This window comes from Myxocyprinus asiaticus, chromosome 32, assembly GCF_019703515.2.
Source record: "Myxocyprinus asiaticus isolate MX2 ecotype Aquarium Trade chromosome 32, UBuf_Myxa_2, whole genome shotgun sequence".
Classification (NCBI taxonomy): domain Eukaryota; kingdom Metazoa; phylum Chordata; class Actinopteri; order Cypriniformes; family Catostomidae; genus Myxocyprinus; species Myxocyprinus asiaticus.
This window is the reverse complement of record NC_059375.1, coordinates 516,308-540,594: the sequence shown is the minus strand read 5'-3', so window position 1 is coordinate 540,594 and position 24,287 is coordinate 516,308. Positions and strand designations below refer to the sequence as shown.

Here is a 24,287-nt window from a genome sequence, read left to right as displayed (position 1 = left end):
TGTGCAAACTTTCAAGAGTTTTCACGCATGTTAAGTACCCCAAAAGTACCGAAAACCTTGAAAAGAAGAAGAATTCTTAGAAGAACAATAGGGCCTCTACACTTTCAGTGCTTGGGCCCTATTTAAGAACAAGAAATAAGAATAAAAAGAAATAAAATAAATTAAAAAAAGTAAAAAATATTTAAATGAATAAAAAAAAAAGAATACAGAAAGAATACAGAAATAAAATGTGGCTACTGTTGTGGCACACCTGACCTCTTGTGGAAGCTGGCTCCAGCTGCGGGTGGCATAATAGCTAAACACAGTCTCATCTTGTATATCTGCAATGTACATACTGTAGGTCCTACACCATTGAGTGATTTATAAATGAGTAATAGTACTTTAAAATCAATTAAAAATGTAACTGGAACCCAGTGTAAAGACATGAGGACTGGAGTAATATGCTCAGATTTTTTGGCTCGGGTGAGAATCCTGGCAGCTGCATTCTGAATGAGCTGCAGCTATCTAATGATCTTTTTGGGAAGGCCGGTGAGGAGTCCACTGAAGTAATACACCCCACTGGTGATGAATGCATGAACAAGTTTCTCTAAGTCTTGACTGGATACAAAACATCTAATTCTCGCTATATTTTTTAGATGATAGTAAGCTGATTTATTTATTGCTTTGATGTAAACTAAGGTCTGACTCCAAAATGATACCAAGATTCCTTACTTGATTTTTTGTCTTTAGACCCTTGGAGTCAAGTTATGTGTTCACCTTGGGAATTTAGCCTTTGTTACCAAATAAAATGACCTCTGTCTTGTCATTGTTTAAGTGAAGGAAGTTTCGGCACATCCAACTGTTAATTTCATCAATGCACTGGCACATAGAGTCTATGGGGCTGTAGTCATATGGCGATAGGGCAAGTTAAATCTGGGTGTCATCTGCATAGCTATGGTATGCAATTTGCTTATTTTTCATAATCTGGCCTAGTGGGAGCATATACAGGTTGAACAGGAGTGGTGCAATAATTGAGCCTTGTGGGACTCCACATATCATGGATGTCCACTCAGATTCATTGTTGCCTATGTTCACATAGTAACCCCTCCCCATCGAGATATGACCTGAACCAGCTGAGGACCGTCCCAGAGAGCCCTACCCAGTTTTCCAATCTGTCTAGGAGAATGTTGTGGTCAACAGTGTCAAAGGCAGCACTGAGATCTAGTAATACCAGCACTGATATTTTGCCTGAATCAGTATTTAGCTGAATATCATTAAGTATCTTTATAAGCGCGGTCTCTGTGCTGTGATGCGATCGAAATCCAGACTGGAAATTGTCCAAGTAGCCTTTCAAGTTTAAGAATTCATTCAGCTGATAGAAAGCAACCTTTTCAATTATCTTGCCTATGAAAGGAAGATTTGTGATTGGTCTGTAGTTGTTTAATATAGATATATTCAGATTGTTCTTTTCTAGAAGGGACTTGACAACTGCAGTTTTCAGGGACTTTCGGAAACGTGCCTGAAAAGAGTGAGGCATTGACTATTTCTAACAGATCTTTTTCTAAACAGTTAAACACATTTTTGAAAAATGGTGCGGGGAGTGTGTCAAGACAGCAGATCGATATTTTAAGATGCTGTACTGTTTCTTCCAGGGTTTTGCCATCAATTGCCTCAAAATCATACATAATGACTAATTTTTAAGTTTTTGTGGTGGGTGCTGTCTGACCCCAGTGCAACATGAGGACGAGCTGATCGGCATTTAATATCATTATGCAAACTCATTGCATTTGCTGTCAGAGAGCATTTCACAGGGAACCTGTGTTGGGGGGGGGTTTAGTTAGTCTCTCTTCAGTAGCAAAAAGTCTGCCTAGCTGTTCCTAGTTCCAAATTGAAAGCATGAAGGCTGTCTTTATAGATGTTAAAATGGACTTCAAGTTTTGTTTTCCACAACATTCGTTCTGCTTTCCTGCATTTTTCCTTTCATGCTTTGTACTGCTGTTGTGTTTCTCCAAGGTGCTTTATGCCTGCCAGTAATCTTCCTGACCTTTACAGGAGCAATGCCATCAATAGCATTTTTAATTTTTAAGTTAAAGTTATCAAGGAGAACATCAACACAGTCTGCGGATATACTTGGTGTTATACATATAGCCTTCATAAATTGCGCACTAGTATACTCATTTATGTACCTCTTTTTGACAGTGACAGATGTAACATCAGTGGCAGGAGAAATCAATATTTCAAAGAAAATACAGAGATGGTCAGATAGCACTACGTCCTTAATAAGAGTGGATGAAATGTCCAGACCCTTACTGATGAATAGATCAAGAGTGTGTCCACGATTGTGTGTGGGTCCATCTACATGCTGTGACAGATCAAAAATGTTTAAAGTATTCTTTTGCAGTGTTGTGTTCAGGATTATCTGTATGAATGTTGAAATCCCCAGCAATAACAAAACAGTCAAATTCAGAGGAAGTTGCTGATAACAGTTCTGTAAAACCATCAACAAAGGCTGAAGAGTATTTTTGAGGCCTATAAATAATTATAAATAGAATGTGTGGAGCTCCTTTTAGTATAATATTTACTGTAGATATTCAAAGGTGAAGTGATCACCAAGTGACGCATGCATTGAAAGACATCTTTAAATATCGCAGCTAATCCTCCACCTCTCCTAACAGTTCTACAGACACTCATAAAAGTAAAGTTTGGAGGGGCTGATTCATTGAGGACTGTTGCACTGCAGCTGTCATCTAACAAAGTTTCATTTAGAAACATAAAATCCAGGTTGTTTGTGGTGATTAGTTAATTGACTAAATATGACTTGTAGTTAAGTGAGTGGATGTTTAAAAGTATTAACTTCACAGTATCTTTTTTTGGCCCCACAGCAATCTTGGGTTGACGTCTAATAGGTGACAAATTAGATAGGTTTGCCATACGTCTTGAGAAGGCCTGAGTCTTTCTATCATTTAACATAACAGATATTGAAAAATCTACAGGCACATCGGGTTCCTGCTTGTTCTGCAAACATTTGTGAATGTTGCTTCTGCCGTAGTAGGGACCTGATACACATCACTGAGAATTGTTATCAGTTGTCTGTTGTTCACCAAGAGAAGAAGGTCTAGTACCACCGCAAGGATTAATCATTAGCTGCTTTAAACTGCTATAACTGTAGAATTTCAAATGTTCTGTGTGTGATGTGGGTTAGAATCCAGTTTTTCCCGATCCCACTCTTCTTCTGATCCCCATCCCATGTCAGCGAAGACAGACACTTTCTTTTAATAAACATTAACATAAGATATTTTCAAGGATTTTGTGGAGACACGTGTGAAACTTGTTTAAACATATAAAAGTACAAGACCAAATACTATGCGTTACCAGACCAAAAAATATCTTGTGTTGAAGGCAGGCTATTTTCTACCATTGGTCATACTCTTCCCATCCCCAGCGTAAAGACAAATTTTCTTCTATTAAACATTAACATAAAATATTTTAAAGGATTTTGTGGAGACACATTTAAATGTTTGAGACATGTTAAACAATTTCTTGTTACACATTTCATACACACAATGCATTATTTAGGACTTTTTTAAAATACCTTTTAACACTTTTAAGCACATCAAAACGTATACTTTTTTTACTCTTTAGATATTCATTTGAGGTGAAAAATTTATTGTGTTGGGGTTGTTGTGACACTCTTTTTCCAAAAGATTATTGGTGTTACGCTTCAAAGGGAAACACAGGAACAGGATCTAGGTGTGGCTTAAAAAGTTTAATAAAGAAACAAAGTGCGGTACAAAATAAACACAGAAAACTCTGGAAAACGGTAGAACAAATGAACTGGGGAATAAACAAACAAAACATCCAGGATGGGAACTCGGTACAAATAAACGGGAGAGAAACACATAACAACTGATAACAACTGGGTAGAAATCAGGGTGTTATATACACACAGGGGTTAATGAGTGAATGAGAACAATAGGGAACAGCTGGCAGTGATGAGGTTAGGGAATTATGGGAAGTGTAGTCCGGGGGAAACAGATGACAGGGGCAAAACACAAGGCAAGACAACAGTGAATCATGACATACCCCGCCCCCAATGGGCGGCTCCTGATGCCCAAGGAAGGCTGGTAAGGGAAGCAGGGCCAAGATGGAGCCGGAGACCAAAGAGGCCAGAGCAGATCAGGCGGAAGGCCAGGAGACCAAGGAGACCAGAGCAGCTCAGGCAGACAGCTGAGAGACCAAGGAGACCAGAGTAGATCAGGCAGATGGCCAGGGGACCAAGGAGACCAGGGCAGATCAGGCGGATGGCCAGGAGACCAAGGAGACCAGGGCAGATCAGGCGGATGGCCAGGAGACCAAGGAGACCAGAGCAGATCAGGGGGATGGCAAGGAGACCCAAGAGACCAGAGCAGATCAGGCGGACGGCCAGGAGACCCAGAAGACCAGAGCAGATCACGCAGCCAGCCAGGGGACCCAGGAGACCACCTCAGGGTAGGGACTGGATCAGGAGGCCTAGTTGGCGGCAACAGGGCTGAAACAGGGTCAGTAGGCCTGGATGGTGACCACAGGATCAAGATAGGGTCAGGAGGCCTGGGAGGCAACCACAGACTAGAGAATGGAGCCGTGGAAGGCGGAGCCATAGGATGCTCGAGGGGTGAAGCCATGGTAGGCGGAGCAGTGGGAGGCTCGAGGGGCGAAGTCGTGGTGGGCGAAGCCGTGGGAGGCTCGAGGGGCGGAGCTGTGGGAGGCTCGAGGGGTGGAGCCATGGAAGGCAGAGCCGTGAGAGGCTCAAGAGGCAAAGCCGTGGAAGGCAGAGCCATGGCAGGCTTGAGACAAAGAGTACTGGATGACTGGGAAACGACCTCTGTGGTTACGAACACTGGCAGAGACTTGGGAATGACCTCTGTGGTCGTGAACACTGGCAGAGACTTGGGAATGACCTCTGTGGTCATAAATACGAGCTGAGACTTGGAGATGACTTCTGTGGTCGTGAGCATGGGCAGAGACTTGGAGATGACCTCTGTGGTCGTGAGCATGGGCAGAGACTCGGAGATGACCTCTGTGGTCGTGAGCATGGGCAGAGACTCAGGAATGACCTCTGTGGTCGTGAGCATGGGCAGAGACTCGGGAATGACCTCTGTGGTTGTGGGCACGGGGAGAGACTCGGGAACGACCTCTGTGGTCGTGAACACTGGCAGAGACTCTGGAATGACCTCTGTGCTCGTAAACACTGGCTGAAACTCAGAGATGATCTCTGTGTTCGTGAGCATGGGCAGAGACTTGGGAACAGAAGCCTTTCTTCTCCTCCACCTCCTCCGGACAGCTGAAGTTGGCAATGCTGGCTATGGGACGGACGAGGCTGGCAACGCTGGCTCTGGGACGGACGAGGCTGGCAACGCTGGCTCTGGGATGGATGAGGATGGCAATGCAGACTCTGGGATGGACGAGGATGGCAATGCAGACTCTGGGACGGACGAGGATGGCAATGCAGACTCTGGGACGGACGAGGCTGGCAGCTTGTTGGCCGTGGCAGGCGTAGGTGTTGGCTTGTTGGCCGTGGCAGGTGTGGCCGTTGGCTCATTGGCCGTGGCAGGTGTGGCCGTTGGCTGTGGCAGGCGTGGGCGCTAGCTTGTTTTTTTGTGAGGTAGGGTCTTCATGGCCCTACGCACCGACATCAATGGCAGATCATTCAACCTGGAGACAGGGGCCGTGGAAGGCTTCGAGCAAGGAGTCACGGAAGGCTTGGCTGTGACATGGCGTGGAGCAGACTCACATTTGCTGTGACATGACGTGAAGCAGACTCAGGCGTGGCTGTGACATGGCGTGGAGCAGACTCAGGCGTGGCTGTGACATGGCGTGGAGCAGACTCAGGCGTGGCTGTGACATGGCGTGGAGCAGACTCAGGCGTGGCTGTGACATGGCGTGGAGCAGACTCAGGCGTGGCTGTGACATGGCGTGGAGCAGACTCAGGCATGGCTGTGACATGGCGTGGAGCAGACTCAGGCGTGGCTGTGACATGGTGTGGAGCAGACTCAGGCGTGGCTGTGACATGACGTGGAGCAGACTCAGGCGTGGCTGTGACGTGGCGTAGAGAGTTTCCTGGGTTAACCTCACGTACTCCCTCCATTTGTGGTCTTCCATCTCAGGCAATTCCCTCCATCGGTGAGCTGTTAAACCAATCTGGTATATTGCCTTGAGATGGGAGTCCACAAAATCTGTGAGGCAGGCAATGGTGCAGAAACGGCGGGAATACTCCATAATGGGTAAGTTCTCCCAGCTCAACTGAATGAACATGGCCGCAGATCCATTTGTGCGGTTCAGTTGTTCTGTTACGCTTCTAAGGGAAACACAAGAGCAGGATCTAGGTGTGGCTTAAAAAGTTTAATAAAGAAACAAAGTGTGGTCAAAATAAACATAGAAAACTCTGGAAAACAGTAGAACAAAAGAACTGGGGAATAAACAAACAAAACATCCACGATGGGAGCTCGGTACAAATAAACGGGAGAGAAACAAATAACAACTGACAATGACTGGGTAGAAATCAGGGCATTATATACACATGGGGTTAATGAGTGAATGAAACACAGGTGAGAACAATAGGGAACAGCTGGCAGTGATGACGGCAGGGGATTATGGGAAGTGTAGTCCGGGGGAAACAGATGACAGGGGCAAAACACAAGGCAAAACAACAGTGAATCATGACAGTTGGAGATTTGGACTTCTTAAGATTTTCGCCCGGATCTTTGGATCAGGACAAACCTAGAATTAAAAAAATGAATAACCTGAATTAAATTTACACACTGCCCCGCATCTTGTGTCAGAAGATTTGTATTTAATTGCAGTGGTGGTGACTCACATGTTGCCAGGCAAGATCAAACATGATCAAACAGAGGAGCAACGTTAAATGTAAAAAATAAATGTATAATAAATAAAAGTTGAAAACATACTGATAACAGCTGCAATTACCTTTATATATATACAGTATACTTTGAATATTTTTATTTAAAGAAGAATGAAAACGCAGATGACTTTTATGCAGTGGTCAAGTGAATCTGTGATTTTTATTTTATTTGAACTGGTAATTTTATATGAACTGTCCAAACGAATCATTACACATACTGACTTCTGTCCCTCGCATTTGCACTCAAGTGCGCTGGTGGAATCCAATGCAATGCAGCGGCAGTAGAAATAAAATGTTAAGGAAATAACACAGCAGCAACTGTGGAACATTTGGAAATAAAGTGAAGCAACGGAGACCAAAATCTTCTGAAGTTTTCCTCAAGATGTCATGTTCTTTATTTACAAGCGTCGTGGGGCTCATTGTCTCGGTTCGCTCCGCTGCAGCAGGCGCAATACAATGTGACAAAAAGCAATACTGTTTTGTCATCTAACCGTTGCTCTTTGTAAAAAGTACCTTGTTCATGGAAAAGCTACACTGTTGTAAAAACAAGTAAACTATTCTCACGCTACTGTACTATAATGTAATTAAGGAGCATTAGTTTTGAATGTTGAAATTAACTTCATCAATATCAAATGTTACTATTTATGTGGTCAAATGTGTATTTATGCAATAAAGGCATATCGTTCGTCTGCTAGTTGCATTTTACTTTTCCACATGTATCCAAACAGACAAACAAAAAGATAACCTGCTTTTCGAACCTGCGAACTGTTGCACCAGAGCCGAATGCGACCCTGAGCCTTTCAGTCCACACGCATCATTAAAGAACTATTATGTACTATTGTCTACTTCACACCACCCTCTGTAACTTTAAGGACACATCACAGACTACAATAACAACAAAACAAGCACATTTACATTTTATTACACAGGGTTTCAATTGAACCACTCTATGTTAATCTATCACTACCAACTTGCCGGGTCAATTATAACAAGGGTTAACACCACCATTAATTTAATGCATTATTGATTTCAGGAGGGCTAACAAATACAATTATGAATGTTTACAATCTATTTTCATGTTGATTGTCAGGAAGATGTACACTTAACCAATATAATTGAAGCCACGGTTTACATTTATTGAAACAGGCTGACATTCGAGCATTTTCTTCTGTAAGCTAATGGTACATTTATACACTAGCTAAGCTATAACTTTAATGCAGCCATTAATTTTGTATTGTTAGATCTCCATTTACACATCAAAATAATAATAATAATAACAATGTTAATCATAATAACTCCTACTTTCTTTATACTATAGTACAAAATGTGTCCCTTTGCGCCAACTGGTGGTGGTTTTGCAAACGAGTCTCACATGTAAGAGTTCACAGTGTTAATGGCGGCGTAACTGTTAGGGTACCATATGCGGTAAAGAGGATAATTTTGGCTGACTACCTACTGTATTTTGTGTATTCCAATTTCTTCCATTTATTAAGTGCTTCCTTTTGGGCTAAACAGTCTACGATAGCACTCAGAACTGACCCACAAGATCGGAATTGCACCGTGCAAACTGCGTTCAGCACAGATTTTGTGGGTGAGTTTGTGCTGTTGCCTGATCTGCATAATTTATTTACTGTACTGAATTGGGCACTAAACCAGTGCAGATAAATGCAGCTGAAATGTATTCTTCGTGAATTCCCCAGTCTATTGTACCTTTACATTAATTCATTTAGCAGACGCTTTTTGTCACGGTCCTGTCACTCTGTCAGTCTGGGTTTTTGTGTGACAGGACTGTGATCATCATCCTATGTCTGTCTTGTGTTTCATTTTCTGTCTCTGTGTGAGCACACAGTTTTGGTTGTTATTTCCCTGCCATGCGCTGCTCTGTTGGTCTCATGTTTCATGTTCGGAGCATGGTGTCTGGATCCTGACTTCCCTATCTGGTTTAGTTTCGGTTGGTGTTGGGATCCAGACACTCATGCTCCTTGTTCTGTCTGTTATTGGCGTGAGTGCATTGCGCTTATGTCATCTTGGTGGTGTGCACTCATGTCAATAGTTTATGTCTGTCACTCATGAACACGGGGGTCTGAGGTGTCGGGTTTGTGTGTGGCCGAGCTCTCGCCCAGGTGTCCTGTCTCATTTTGTCGCCTGTTGCGTACATTGCGTGGCGTTTACCTCGTGATGTACTCTCAGATTTTGTCTTGTGTGGGAATGCGTGGCATTGCTTTGTTTGCCATTGCTATGTATTCTCTCATTTTGTCTGTCGGTTGGCATGAGAGAATATTGCCTTATTGTCTTGGCGATGTGCGCTCATGCCATTCAGGTGTTTGTGTCTTGTGAGAGCATGTGGCTTTGTTTTGTTTCTGTATTGCCACGTGTCTCTCAGTATTGTGTCATACCCCACCTCCTTGTTTGCCTATTAGTAGTTTATTAGTCACACCTGCGCTGTCTGTTAACCTGTTTGATTTCTCTCCCTATTTTAGTCTCCTCGTTTGTGCTGTCTATTGCCAGTTTGTCTTGTTTCGTGTTCATGTCAGTCTTGTTTTTCCCTGTTCCCGGTTGGTCCTGGTTCCCTATTTGTCTGCCCCAGTCCAGGACTGAGTTTTTCCCCTACTGGGTTTTTATGTTTGTTTTTTGTGTTTTTTGGATTAATAAATCTGTTGACTTGATCACTCTGCATTTGGGTCCTGCCTCTGCCAAATCTCTGACACTTTTATCCAAAGCAACTTACAATATGAGGAAGGATACAACATACGCAATTTATCTTAAGGAGACAGTAATACAAAAAGTGCCATATCACAAAGTTTCAGTTGCATTAGAAAAGCACTAGCCAAGACAGATATATATATATATATATATATTTATTATATGGTCAAGTGCTCACGAAAAAGTTGTGTTGCGATAACTTAACTGCCAAAACCATAAAAGTGCATTCTGACACTTGACAAATTGATTTGAATGCTGAATTTAGTCAGTTTTCTGTCAGTTTCAATTGCTTTCAAAAACTTCTGATATCATGATGCATTGCAATCTTTTGCATCACAGTGTATACTGTATGATGATGTTGTTAGCGAGATGCAGCCCAAACCATAACCAATCACAATTATTAAACACAAAATTATTGTTTTCATATTTGCTGTCATTTCCAAGTACCCAGGTACTTGAACACTATTAGTAACTACACATCTCGGTTTGGATTTGGGAAGGTTTTGGTTCCCCCACTTTTGCTCTAAGACTCCTTAAACAACTCTGGGTAATTTCATCAGAACAAAACATCAAGTATATATAAATTTGTCTGTGTGTCTCTCTGATTAGACATGCTGTTATTTGGTAATAGGGATGAGCAAATCACTGCTAAAGTATCAATACTTCTGAAACTGATGTGGTATCAAGAATATCGATCCTCACATAAAAATATATGTGTTTTTTATTTTATTTTTTACAGGTGATCTTATTATATAGATTGCATGAATATTAATGCATCTCATAAGCTTTGAATTATTAAAAAGAATTATATGAGCGAATTGTTGCATGGCACTGGAACCATTTTTTCTTCTGCTCATCTTGTCGTGCAGAAATGATAAAATACACTAGCAGTCTGACAGCGCTCACCATTTCAGTCATAGCGCTCATTCAAATAGGGAGCAGTGCTTTCCTGAGGTAATGACAGAAAAACAGCATCTGGAGTTATTCACACAAAGTAATGACAAACCTAGACGTAACATGTATTATAATGGGCTTGTCTGATTATTTTTACAGGTTTATTTAAATTCAGAGTTGTTAAAACATTGATAATTATCTTTAATCCCCATTAATAAATGATACCCTTATGAAAACTTACCATGGATTTACTGTAGTAATATTGTATTAACCAGTGGCGATTTCTCAAGCCAGCAAAGCCTTCTCTGCTGGCGTAACATGCCTAATAAAAAATTTTTTTTTCATCCTTTCATTCTCATTGACCTTTTTGCCTATGTATTTTCAATCGCTTTCTACTCCTAATTCATCTACAAACGAAGAGCAAAAAAATACAATTTTATCAAATCAGAATTTATTACTCGAAGCTTATGTAGGGCTTTACTGGTTGTTTAGATCAGTGTTACTATCAGAAATAATTAATAATTATTTCTTTAGTTATTAAATAATATTTAAATTAATTAATTGAATCTAACTCATTAAAACTTCATATGGGGCTCCAGTAAATATAGTGTGCTATGTTTAGGAAATAATGTTTGGTTATTAGCAATAATTAATAATTATTAAAGATAATTATTAATTATTAACATCAATGAAACATTAATTAAAATTAACACTAGCTTATTGATCATTCAAATTCAACAATCATCAAAGATAATTATAAATTATCAAAAATCAATAGAATATTAATAAGGATTAACATTGATGGGGCACCACCCTGGAATCAGGGACTAATAACCAGATAGTATAACAGTCTCAATATTAGATTGTTTTCTTAGGAAAATCGACATCCGAATAATATCGATTTTCGGGAAAAAAACAATGAATGAAGGCTTGAATCCGAGCACTGACATCCCGTCAGCATGACACAGGTGTATGCAAAACAAACCAAAACACTTCTCTTTGTAATATAACAAAGTTTATTTATGCAGTAATATCAATTAATAATTAATACAATGCAGTCAATAAACTTCCGACTTACAACTACGAACTAAACAGTGATATGATTAGATATGAAAATCAAAATAATCCTATAACACATGAGGGTGTGTGTGTGTGAGAGAGAGCGAGTGTGTGTGTGTGTGTGTGTGTGTGTGTGTGTAAGGAGGGATGCGCACAAAATGGCAGACGTGACTCTCGTGGAGAGTATGTCACGCGAGACTTCCAGCCAGAGAATATGGCCGCGAATGTGGGCGGAGAGAAACCAGTCAATGGCGTCTACCAGTTACCGCGTGTACAAAGCTGAGCTTTATCACGAAGCTATCTACTAGCCAAAAATGTGTCCGAGAATGTTTGTGAGGGATCACGCGTGCGTGCGTGTGTGTGTGTGGTTAGTATGAGAGAGAGAGAATAAAGTGACGGCCCCAAAGCCGGTTTCGCGATCGTGGGAGAGGAAGCAGCTGTTAGTTTATCACTCAGAGACATGGTGGACGGCTCGTAAACCGTCCCGGTCTTTGATTCTTTAATGGATAAACTCAGTTTGCCGGTCTCAACCACGATGGTGGAAATGCACAACAGTCCAATGTGGTTGGACCACAATACAGCAAATCAAATTTGTGTTAATTAATACCCTGAGTATTAATAAAGAGCGGACATGGCGGTCCGTAAACTGCACAAGCAATAACCTTGGTACACAAGAATAACACACTATAATATTCTATCACTGCCCAGACGTAAACCTCTTACTTGAATCGCATGAGGATGCAGAATGTCATTGCTCTGTCGGCGGGCGGTACGGCTGCTGATTCTCGGCGGGCTGGCAGACAAATCAGTGATGTTGACTTGATTGAAGAGGGAAGAGAAATCTTTTCTCTTCACTTCTGCAGGCAAACGGATGAAGATGCGGATTGCTCGGCGGTCTCCTTCGGATCCGTTAGAGTGTTCGGTGGAACACAGAGTAATCTCAACTCGTCCAGCGAGATGGAGATTGTATGGCCACAGTTTCAAGTTGGACGTTACTTCCTTGTGCCATGAGGCTGCACCTGAGAGCAGCGATGAGCTGCATCTACACACGGCGGGCAAAGTTGCTGGAAGCAAATCCCGGAAGCATTTCAGAGGTATTACTACTACTGATGATGTCATGGTTGAGGTGCGTTCTGTCGTGTGCCTCATCAAATAGGAGTTGAGAGTTCTATCCTTTAGTGAGCAAGGCTTTATGAGATTTGTAGTCTGTTTTGGACTCCCTTTGTTTGATTTTGGCGTGATTTTTATCAGTATAATTTATGACCTGGTATGTGGGGGCCTGAGTTAGGTTTTACGACTGTGTTAGGCCTGCATTTGTCTTCTATCTGAATACATGAGGCCCAACATTCCCCCCTTTGGTCTGAAGAGTTGGTTGTTGTCCAGCATCTTTAGAGCAACTGAAGGGCCGAACAGTTCTTGTCGGTTCACAGTAACCTGTGGGTTACACCATCCATGTATTCCTGTTAGGAAAGAAAACGGTTGCACAGTCCATACAGTTCATTAGAGTTCATAGAGGCTTTATTTTCTGGACAGAGATTGAGGCACATCTGGGCATAGAACTTCTAGCTAAATCTAAAACTACATTCATCACAAATAAACATTTCAAGTTATTGGAAGGCACAGCATTAACCGTAACACAATCCTTTGTTGTTCTTTGGTCATAACACAAAATCAAAGTAGAACCTGACATTGGTTACTAGGAACAAAATGTTAGAGGAAAGGAGGGTTAAAGGTTAAAAGGCTTATCCTTGGAAATGATTGGGGTTAACCTGTGGGATGGGCTCACACTGGTGTGTAAAACACGGCTGTACAAGGAGTGAGTCCAGTCTGGCCTGTAGGTGTTGAATGTACCTGTACATGACGTGTGCAATAATTGTGATGATCCAACCACTAAGGAGGAGCCAGAGGACAACCAAACTGATAGGGTGTTCTTGGTAAGATGACGATCTGCTTATGTGACTAGGAAATATAGTGGTCAAGCCAGTTGGTTTGAGACTGAACTTCACTAATTTCATCCCTTCAACCTGAAGCTGCTGTTGGAGGGTGTCATCAACGGTGAGGCTATGACCTCTAAATGCGTCCATGATCTCAATTTCTGCATCATGTTTGTAGACGTTGAGATGATGGAGGACAATGTCATCAATGTGCATGGTGGCTTCTTGGGGAACCATTAAGAACACCATTTGGTTTGGCAGTGTTAGTTTAATGGCTGTATCATGGCGGTTGTATGACATTGGGACTTCGGTGGCTGGTGTGTTAATGAGCCAGTGATTGCCTGCTCACTCTACCCTTGTCTCTGTTCCTTCATCTTTGATGGACATACTACCATGACACTTGTTCAGGGAATTCAGCTCTTAGGCCGCAGAGGTAGGTAGTCACCTCTCTAACAAAGGGGTTGCGTTTTGACAAACCCAATGAATGTACTTTGTCTTGGTACACATGTTTAGGTTAGGGATAATGTAGAGCGAGGGGTCCTCATCATGGTAGGCGAGTGTTGGTGGTGTTTTGAGGTGAATGTGTGCATTACCTCTCTGAAAACCAACATTAAATACGGACTTTAGTCTATATATATTCTGCCTATGATGGTAGATTGAGAATAAATCCTATTTCGAGGTTCTGAGGATTTACATGGATTGGAATTTCAATGCCAAAACTATATGCCAGGTGTATCTGTGAAGGTTGCACAATGGAGATAGTAGCAGATCTAAGGATTTGTTCGACAAGGTCTAGGGAGACCAGGTAAGCTGGAATCCTTCCACCACTCAGACTGTTGACTGAGGAGCTAATTTCCCTGAGGTCCTGCATTAGATCTCTAACGATACACACATAAGTTGTCTTCTCTGACAAAGTCCCTAAAGCATGCAAAGTGTTATTGATAAGAACGGAGTGCAAATTTACAGTGACTATAGTACCCTGAAGGGTTTTATTCAGGCCCTGTAATTGTTCTTATTGGAGTCGTCATCTCTGCTGGATTTTTGGATGATGGCAACTTGTCCATCTGAAGCTGGCAAACTGTTTTCTGGACCAGGAGGTCTCGGTATGTCAACCTGAGCCCACGTGTCCACGACAGCAGTCAATGAGCGGAGCCAGTCGGTTCAGCAAGTCCTGGCCAATTAACAGTGGTTCCGTATTAATGGGACATATGTAAACAGGGTCTATTAGCATCATCCCTTGAAAGGTAATGTCGATCCACACCCATTTGTGATAGACGACTTATCTTGCGTGTAGCTTGTGATGCTTACGCTGCAGTTCTGTCTGTAACAGTTTGCCAAGGGAGAGCTTTGCTCTAGCCACCTCTGCGAAGGTGTTGGAACCCATTAAACTTATTTCGGAACCAGTGTCGAGTAGTGCGTAGGAGCTGAATGACCCATGTGTTAGGCGTTGCCCTTACGGTACAGATCGCCCAAGAAGGTCAGAAAAGGAGAGTGTGGCATGTTAGGAGTGACTGTTTTGGGGAGCAACTTGGACCCTGTTCCCCTTTTCCCGACCTACAAAGTAAACTTTGGCATTAACGGGAGGGGGTACATCGTCTAGTCATACTGACGAGGTTTCAGTGCCGTATTCCTTTGAGGAGTTCAGTGGACCTGGTGAACAACGGAGCACGTCAAGCTTCATTACTAACTCAGTCAAGCGTCTCCTTATATCCTCCATTTCTTTTCTCAAATCTTGTTCTCTGAGGGGATTTGAAACCTTGCCTACCCACTCACCTTCTTGTTTGGGTTTTCGTTCGAACCGCGCATTTCCTTTCGGCCGGCGAACATTTTGTTGTTTAGGCCTGCCGTGACCCTGGGGATGTGTCTGGTCACCACCCCCCTGGTTCTGTTGCCTACCCTGCTGGCGGGGTGATCGGCGCCTCTGGGGTCCTGTTCTAGCATTCACCTCAACACGAGGCATTTAGTTGCCTTCAAGCGCTAGGTCTGCATATGAGGCTTGGATCCCCAGGACTCTGGCGTCGCCTTCGTGCCCTCGGGCAGGGCGCACGCGTGTCTCCCATGCCTGTTGCGCGTATCTTCTGATTTCCTGCATGGTGGGGTTGCCCATTCTGCAGTGCATCGTGACGTCATATCGCACGCACTCGTGGAGGTTGTGAAGGAAGAGAGACTTGAAAGCTCGTTCCTCCTCCAGACCTGGTGCGTTACTTCCTTGGAAGTACGTGGTTCTCAGGCGTCTATAATACTCACGCGAAGGCTCGTGCCTCTTCTGGGTGATGGCGAAAGTAGCTATGGTAGCGGAGGCTTCGTCGATATACAGCGAATACCTCTCGCGTAGGGCTTTACACAGAGCTGAGTAGCGGTTTCATGTACCAGTCGGTAGCGTTTCCATGAACGCATGGACACTCCTTACCGTGGTCTTCCATATAAGCTTGAGTTTTTCATGCGACGAAGCATAAGGCAAGTCAACCAGACAGTGCTCAATTTCTCTGAGATAACTGTTGATGTTTGAATCTCGATTACTTGGGTCAAAGCGTTCTATGTCCCCTGCGAGGGACTCGATGCGCAAGCCTTGGTGTTGGTATGACCACGGGTCGTCCGAGTCATCCAAAACACCATAGTCACTCAGATCGCTATAGCGATGAGGACAACTTCCTCCGCTTCATGGTGGGGAAGGAGTCCAATCGATGGGTGGGGGTGGACCCCGGTTTGCGTACAGCTCCCTGGCTAATGGGATCTTCGAGCCACTTACACCACTCTGGGCTTGAAAATAATTGTCCCCCCCTCCGTGGTGTGGAATCAGTCAGTTTGAAACGCACGGTGGCATGACTAAAAACTGACTGAGGAGGGCAATTGTAAGGAGAGGCACCTGCATCCAACCAGCGGGCCGCTGGAGGAGCTTGAAAGGTGTCTTGGAGGACGAAGTCAGAGACTGTACCACTAGGGGCAGCTCGGCTCCTAGCGTGTGTCCCTGGGTTTCTCAGGGGCAGATTCCAACACGTAGCGCTAAAGAGGGGGCCCTCTTCTATGTCAGATGTTGTGCTGTGCGTTTCAGCTGCATTTACCTGATCTGACTCTACTTTTAGCTGGGCAGCTTGAAGCTGCCTGCGCAGGGTTTCGTTTTCCTCCTGCATCCAGGCATTATCTTCCTGTGCCTGGACTTTCTCAGCTTGGGTGCACCTAACATCTTGGTGCAGGCTGAGATTTTCCCTCTGCACCGCTTTGTAGCTGCTCTGCAGCTGGGCGAGCTGGGCCTGGTGCTCTGCGGTTTGCAGTTGGGTTTTGCGGTGATGAAGAAGGAACATTTGGCCCACTAGGTCCAGGATTGTGCGCTTTGGCTTCCAAACCGGGTTGTTGACATAATCAACTAGTTCCTGCAATGCTTCATCACAACGACTATTATTGTAGCTGTTAAGGTTATCTCTCTCCTCTATGGAGAGACAGAGGACAGCAGTGACCACATCTTGCAGCGCTGGGTCGACTAACCTCTGTGGAGCTTCAGCTCCAGTCATGCGGGGCGATTGGTGACTCATTTTACTGGGCAGTAAAAATTCTTGCGACACAGTGGCTCTGATAGCTTGTTGTTTTACAGTTGCTATAATGCTGACACGAACGCACAGGTGAGAGGCTTCGACCTGTGGCTTACGGGCTACTGTTATGTAATGTGCAAATTTCACTGCGTTCTCTCTTTGGTGGACGTCAATGAAGTGACTTGGCACCTCTCTGTAACATCTAGATGAAAGCGTTAGGAGTTAAATAACAACAACAGCAGATTTTAAGCAGACTATATTAAATTTACCAACCCCTAATTCACTCTTAAGAGCACTTTCACACCACACTGGCTTATGTTTGGCAAGTTTTGAGAAGTCAATTGTCAAACAGAGCCAAACTTTGAAGTAATGATTCAAGTTATTACTTTGGATTCTTATGCATACACACTGTGACAAAGTAGGATGCCTCACACGGGGCACCAATTATTATGTAGGGCTTTACTGGTTGTTTAGATCAGTGTTACTATCAGAAATGATTAATAATTATTTATTTAGTTATTAATTAATATTTAAATTAATTAATTGAATCTAACTCATTAAAACCTCATTTGGGGCTCCAGTAAATGTAGTGTGCTACGTTTAGGAGCGGGTTTGGTTATTAGCAATAATTAATAATTATCAAAGATAATTATTAATTATTAAAATCAATAGAACATTGATGAGAATCAATGTTAGTTTTTTAATCCTTTAAATCAACAATAATCAAAGATAATCGTTAATTGTTAACATCGATGAAACATTAATTAAAATTAACACTAGCTTATTGATCATTCAAATTCAACAATCATCAAAGATAATTATCAATTATCAAAAATCAATAGAATATTAAAAAGGACAACATTGACGGGGCACCACCCTGGAATCAGGGACTAATAACCAGATAGTATAACAGTCTCAGTATTAGATTGTTTTCTTAGGAAAATCGACATCCGAAGAATATCGATTTTCGGGAAAAAAACAATGAATGAAGTCTTGAATCCGAGCACTGACATCCCGTCAGCATGAGACAGGTGTATGCAAAACAAACCAAAACACTTCTCTTTGTAATATAACAAAGTTTATTTATGCAGTAATATCAATTAATAATTAATACAATGCAGTCAATAAACTTCCGACTTACAACTACAAACTAAACAGTGATATGATTAGATATGGAAATCAAAATAATCCTATAACACATGAGGGTGAGTGTCAATGGCATCTACTAGTTACTGCGTGTATCCGCTTGTACGATAGCTTAGGGACAAAGCTGAGTCACGAAGCTATCTACTAGCCAAAAATGTGTCCGAGAATGTTTGTGAGGGATCGCGCGCATGTGCGTGTGTGTGGTTAGTACGAGAGAGAGAGAATAAAGTGATGGCCCCAAAGCCGGTTTCGCGATCGTGGGAGAGGAAGCAGCTGTTAGTTTATCACTCAGAGACGCGGTGGACTGCTCATAAACCATCCCGGTCTTTGATTCTTTAATGGATAAACTCAGTTTGCCGGTCTCACCCGCGATGGCGGAAATGCACAACAGTCTAATGTGGTTGGACCACAATACAGCAAATCAAATTCGTGATAATTAATACCCTGAGTATTAATAATGAGCGGACATGGCGGTCCGTAAACTATACAAGCAATAACCTTGGTACACAAGAATAACACACTATAATATTCTATCACTGCCCAGACATAGGCGGGCGGTACGGCTGCTGATTCTCAGCGGGCTGGCAGAGAAATCAGCGATGTTGACTTGACTGAAGAGTGAACAGAAATCTTTTCTCTTCACTTCTTCAGGCAAACGGATGAAGATGCGGATTGCTTGGCAGTCTCCTTCGGATCCGTTAGAGTGTTCGGTGGAACACAGAGTAATCTCAACTCGTCCAGAGAGATGGAGTTTGTATGGCCACAGTTTCAAGTCGGACGTTACTTCCTTGTGCCACGAGGCTGCACCTGAGAGCAGCGATGAGCTGCGTCTACACACGGCGAGCAAAGTTGCTGGAAGCAAATCCCGGAAGCATTTCAGAGGTATTTCTACTCCTGATGATGTCATGGTTGAGGTGCGTTCTGTGGTGTGCCTCATCCAATAGGAGTTGAGAGTTCGATCCTTTAGTGAGAAAGGCTTCATGGGATTTGTAGTCTGTTTTGGACTCCCTTTGTTTGATTTTGGCGCGAATTTTATCAGTATAATTTATGACCTGGTATGTGGGGGCCTGAGTTAGGTTTTATGACTGTGTTAGGCCTGCCTTTGACTTCTATCTGAATACATGAGGCCCAACACTTACAAACAAAGTGTAATAACTGTTTCACAAATCACATGCCCGAAGCCATGCTCCTTAGCCGAAGCAGCGCATGAGTCCGAGCTCCACCCCATCAGGCCTTCAGAATTTCCAGAGAATCCCTCAACACTGCAGTGAATAGGCATCTAAAGTCAGATTTATCAGCCAATCAGATTGATGTATTTGTTCTTGGTGGGTGTAGTCTTTAGGATATGTCCCAGTTCAGGCCTTCTAGCTGGTTTGAGTGACGCAATCATGCTTTAAGTGATGTACGTAATTTGAAAGCGAAGAGCGCAAGATCTTGCTGATGACTCAGCTGTCATCACTGTTGTTATTGCCATTGAGAAAGATATCCTTATGGATTTAAAAACCTGAGATGTTCTGCATGATCATGAAATTGATTAATTATACAGGAAATGAGGGCTGATTTTCACTTCAAGCAAATTGGTAAGTGCTTTTTGCATTGTTATAGCAACATCAGGAGTTTTCTATGTGTAAATTAGGTTGCTTGAGCATTCAGTGTCGGATCAAGTTTTGAAAAGTAATCGTGTACCCTGACAAAACAATATTTATTGCAAGCAAAATTTAAAATCGCAAATATTATTAGAGAGCTTTTTTTTGGTATCAGACCTCCTTGGTTCTGGCTTTCGTGCATGGATATGTTTTTAAATGGATGTGTTCAATTGGTATTATTAGTTGACTGCCACATGATGTATGATAGGCATACGGTGTCTTATTCATTGTGAAACTGTGTTTTCTAAATGGCATGAGTCGCACTGAAGGACTAGACTTAAAATGCATGGGCCACCACTGGTATTAACCATAGTAACCATGACTGTAGTAACCATGTTTTTTCTTTCTTTTTGGCAGTAACTAAGGTTTTGATACAATTAACCATGGTTTCACTACAGCATTATTGTAGTATCCATATGGAAAATATCTATGGTTAATTTTGAGGTTTTATATGTGGCTTATACTAACTAATTTTTAAAGGGTAAACAAAGCAGGCTAATAATTTTCTGTTTAGGCCCATAAATATATAAAAAAAATTAAGTAATAATAAAGTTACTCATTTCATCCAAAGAATTCGCAAAAATTCAGTTTAATAGAGGTATTAGTATTGGTATTGATATCGGCGATATTGGCCTAAAAGTACTTGGTATCGCCCATCCCTATTCGGTAATACAGCATACATTACATGCACAATTATGTCCCCATGACACTTAAAAATACAGAGAAAAAGATCTAGACAACCCTTTAGCCAAATTGTTTAGATTTTTCTGAACGCACTATAGCTTCATTCCCATCCACAAGTCAAGATTCACAAATGGGCACCAAAATTAACACTTGCCAAGGGTCAAATAAAAGTTACTATTTGCTTTGGCGAGTTAATAAACTTGTTGTATTTGAATGTAAAAAAGAAATTAAACTTGTCATTAAGAACAACAATAAAGTTCACACCTTTCTCCCATCGTGCCTGCAAGCCTACAAGTTACGCCCCCTTCAAATAACCGGTGGAATACTGAAGTCTTGCAACAGTTGGATGTCACATTAATATACTGTGTTTTTTGTTTATTTGGAGTCCTGTAGCTACCCTACACCTATCTACCTATACCTATCCATACCCCTAAACCTAACCCTAACCACAGAGATTAAAAATTATTAAATATACCGCAATGGTACATTGAATACAATCAAAACGCCGAATCACTAGGTGGCCACAGTGAGTAGAAACATGATGAAAATTAAAAGGAGAAGAAGATCCTAAGCTAAAAGGATAACCGGTCAGCTTGTCAGCTAACTGAAGAAAACAGAACAGAGAAATTTTCGATTTCACCATTTATACCTTTGGTTTAATAATATGATATGCGAGATAATTTAAAAGTTAGTCTTTACACAGTCTAGTTTACACAGGTCAGACGACATGAATCATTGCATAGGATTTTAAAAGTTCTTTCAGCCAATAGAATCACTTTGTGATCCAAGGAGGGCATAACTTTGAGTGGACGTGTCGTGTAGTGGGTGTTCCTTGTCGTCTTGTGAGACAAAGACAGAAACACTTGGAATGAACAGCAGCAGACAGACGTGTCTACAGACCCACAGAAGTGTTACCTGTACACTCGGAACAAGACAGATGAATTAACACCTGAAAGGAAGCTATAAATACTACAGTACGTGATGTGACATGTTATGTAAAACAGACGGTGTGCTGTCTGGGAGGAATTCTTCAGATCTAAATTAAAATAAGACTTAAGCTTTTGTGTGTTGTGCAAGCTTGTGTTATACTAAGTTCTGTGACAGGATTGTATTGCCTTTTTTTGAGAGATTGGAGCCAAGTGTGACAATTAGACATTTTCTCTATTTTAACATAATTAAACATCAGTCTGCAGCAGAAACTTATTTTCTAGTGATTCTACACTCCCAATCATCTATGGGATGAATCTACTGCCATCTCCTGAAATAAAAATTTTCACAAAATGTTCTGAAATATTTAAGCAGAGGTCAGCAACCTTTTGCCATTTTTATTTTTCTTGGTATTTACTGTGCCATTCTAAACATATATTTTTTCTCTCTATCTTATCCCTCACATGTAACATCTGCAGGAACAAGGTGAGAGAAGGAGGATCTATGTGCAGGCTTTTATTAAAAACTCAGAGAAATACACATAACAAACTCAAAACAAGACCACAAAACAAACCGTTACATCCATGGAAGGTTGAAAACTGACAAAGACAGAGAGAACACAAGGGCATCCAAGCTGTTATTGCTCACTTAAATAGCTTCAGTTAGCTACTTCTAGTTAGTAACTTGTAGCATAGCTAAGTACTTATTTTAAAGGATGGCTTGAATGAAGTTTATCCATTTTTAAAATATATGGAGCATATGTACTGATTTGAAATTTGATCGAGACAAAAACAGTTTATTCATTCTGACTGTGCCCTTTTACTTCAGGCAGATTTGTAATGCAGACAGGGTTTCTGTATTCTTAGCCACTGTCATTATTATTCTGAATAAATGTGGCTGCAATAAATAAAAACCAAACCACAAGTAAGGAAATACAGACTGGTCCTAGAGGAAAGAGACAAATGGATATCCAGGGACTCAGACAGACAGTCAAACAGACAGGCGTTTCTCGCCAGCATTCAGTCCAGATATCAGGTCTATTGTCCTGATGTGCTGTTGACATGGATAGACACTCAGCTGGAGAAGATCATTCCCATCGGAGCGACCGGAGAGAGAATTCTGCCCTGCATCTGTGATAGTCTTCATGACTGTGTTGTGTTCTGATTACTTTGCTTCTGACTTGCAGGTCTGTACAGTACAGTACAGTATAGTACAGTACAGTTTGTGTTGTGTATTCCAGCAGCAGATCAGAGGAATTCAGTTTCACAATGGCACCAGAGCGAGAGAACAAACAGACTTTGGCACACACACAAGATACTGGCAACATACGTTGAAACTACTCATGATTTAGAGTAGTTCAACTACGGTTAAGCTACACTACACTGCAAGCTGCTGACAAAAAGAAGTAACACTGAGAGCATTTGTTGCAATTTAGTAGACAAAATAGCATAATGAGTGCTAAACTGTTCATTTGACTGTTTTCCTTGGTAAACAATCCACTAGCCTATGCAGTGCTAGTTTAATGTCTCTTGTATCACTACACACTTCTCACACAATATAATAATTTCAACTCAAATCAATATTTCATGTTCAGTTATTTATTTATTTGGTAAGCAGCCATCTAATAAGCGGGCTAACTTCATATAGTGATGCAAAACCCCTCATTTTATGTCATTATGTAAGGTATAATATACAGTCAGCCAATCTTTACAACAGAGTGATCAGGACCCCGTCACGAAGCAGAGGACTCATGTCACCCTGAAGGGGTTTATTTTGTGATGACAACCGGCTGTCTGTACATTATTCCACTTATTAAACTACCACTTACCAAATAAATACATGGATGGAAACAAAATAATGAATTGAGTTATAATTATTTCATTATCTTACTTGTAGAGATCACAGAGTAATACGAGAAGTAGGAAAGATGACTCGCAATACCCGGATGACCAGCCTGAGAAGTCTTAATCCCCAGGTTGTTACTCGGAAATATCAGAGCACTACATGGCTCGGTTGAAACGATTATTTCAAAGAATTGTGTAAAATTTTGCGATAATGACTGACTGGGCATTGTCGAGTAGACACTGCTACTCGACAGACAAAGTAGCTCATTACTGGAAAAGCTACCATATTTCCCAGAAATTAAGTCGCATCTGGTCAAAACTGCACTGTTGAGAGAGAGAAAAAAAAACTAAAAAAACAAACAGATAAGTGGCATCTGTGTATAAGTGGCACTGATAGTCTGACATAGGTTGCATGTGGCAGGCATTAGGACTGGGGAGTCGCTGACTTTACTACAGCCCCTCAGCATGTCAAGTAACTTTAACGACTGTCTATCTGTGGATATTTCTGATATTTTCAACCCTCTTGGCTATGTACTAATTATCCGGTTCACTGACTGAATGTTTTTACTATGAGTGTGATGACACATAATTTTGTGGGATTGTGAGAAGTTGTGTTTGACAGCGGTTTAGAGTTTGTTTAACTCTATTTAACAATATTTAAACTGGCTGCATAAAATACTTCGAAAAGGCAAAATACTCAGAAAAGGGTATGGCTAGGCTACAACCCCAATTCCGAAAAAAGTTGGGACAGTATAAAAAATGCTAATAAAAAAAAAAGGGAGTGATTTGTAAATTATATTCACCCTTTGCTATATTGAAAGCACCACAACTACACATAATATGATGTTATACCTGGTGAATTTGATAGTTTTTTAGAAAATGTACAGTAATTTCAAATCAGATGATTGCAGCACACTCCAAAAAAATTGAGACGGGCAATTTAAGACTAATAACAATTTTCTCACTTGACGCCAAAAAGGCATTTGATATGGTAGAATGGGATTATCTTTTTAAGATTTTGGAAATATACGGGTTCGGGAGTACAT

At 41.7% G+C, this 24,287-nt stretch overlaps 1 protein-coding gene across 5 annotated transcripts in view; it reads right to left on the bottom strand.

Moving 5' to 3' along the window:
* Positions 1 to 24,287, bottom strand: part of LOC127423478 (retinoic acid receptor alpha-A) — a 425,939-nt gene that overhangs the window by 353,773 nt on the left and 47,879 nt on the right. For 3 of the 5 annotated variants that reach the window (XM_051667810.1, XM_051667809.1, XM_051667811.1), the window contains one exon: positions 3,738 to 6,313. The exons of the other annotated variants lie outside the window; for them this stretch is intronic. In XM_051667810.1, the coding sequence (XP_051523770.1) occupies positions 3,978 to 5,246 (1,269 nt within the window). In that variant the 5' untranslated portion in view covers positions 5,247 to 6,313 and the 3' untranslated portion in view covers positions 3,738 to 3,977. Of the gene's footprint in view, positions 1 to 3,737; positions 6,314 to 24,287 lie in introns of those variants that run through there. 5 annotated transcript variants of the gene reach the window in all.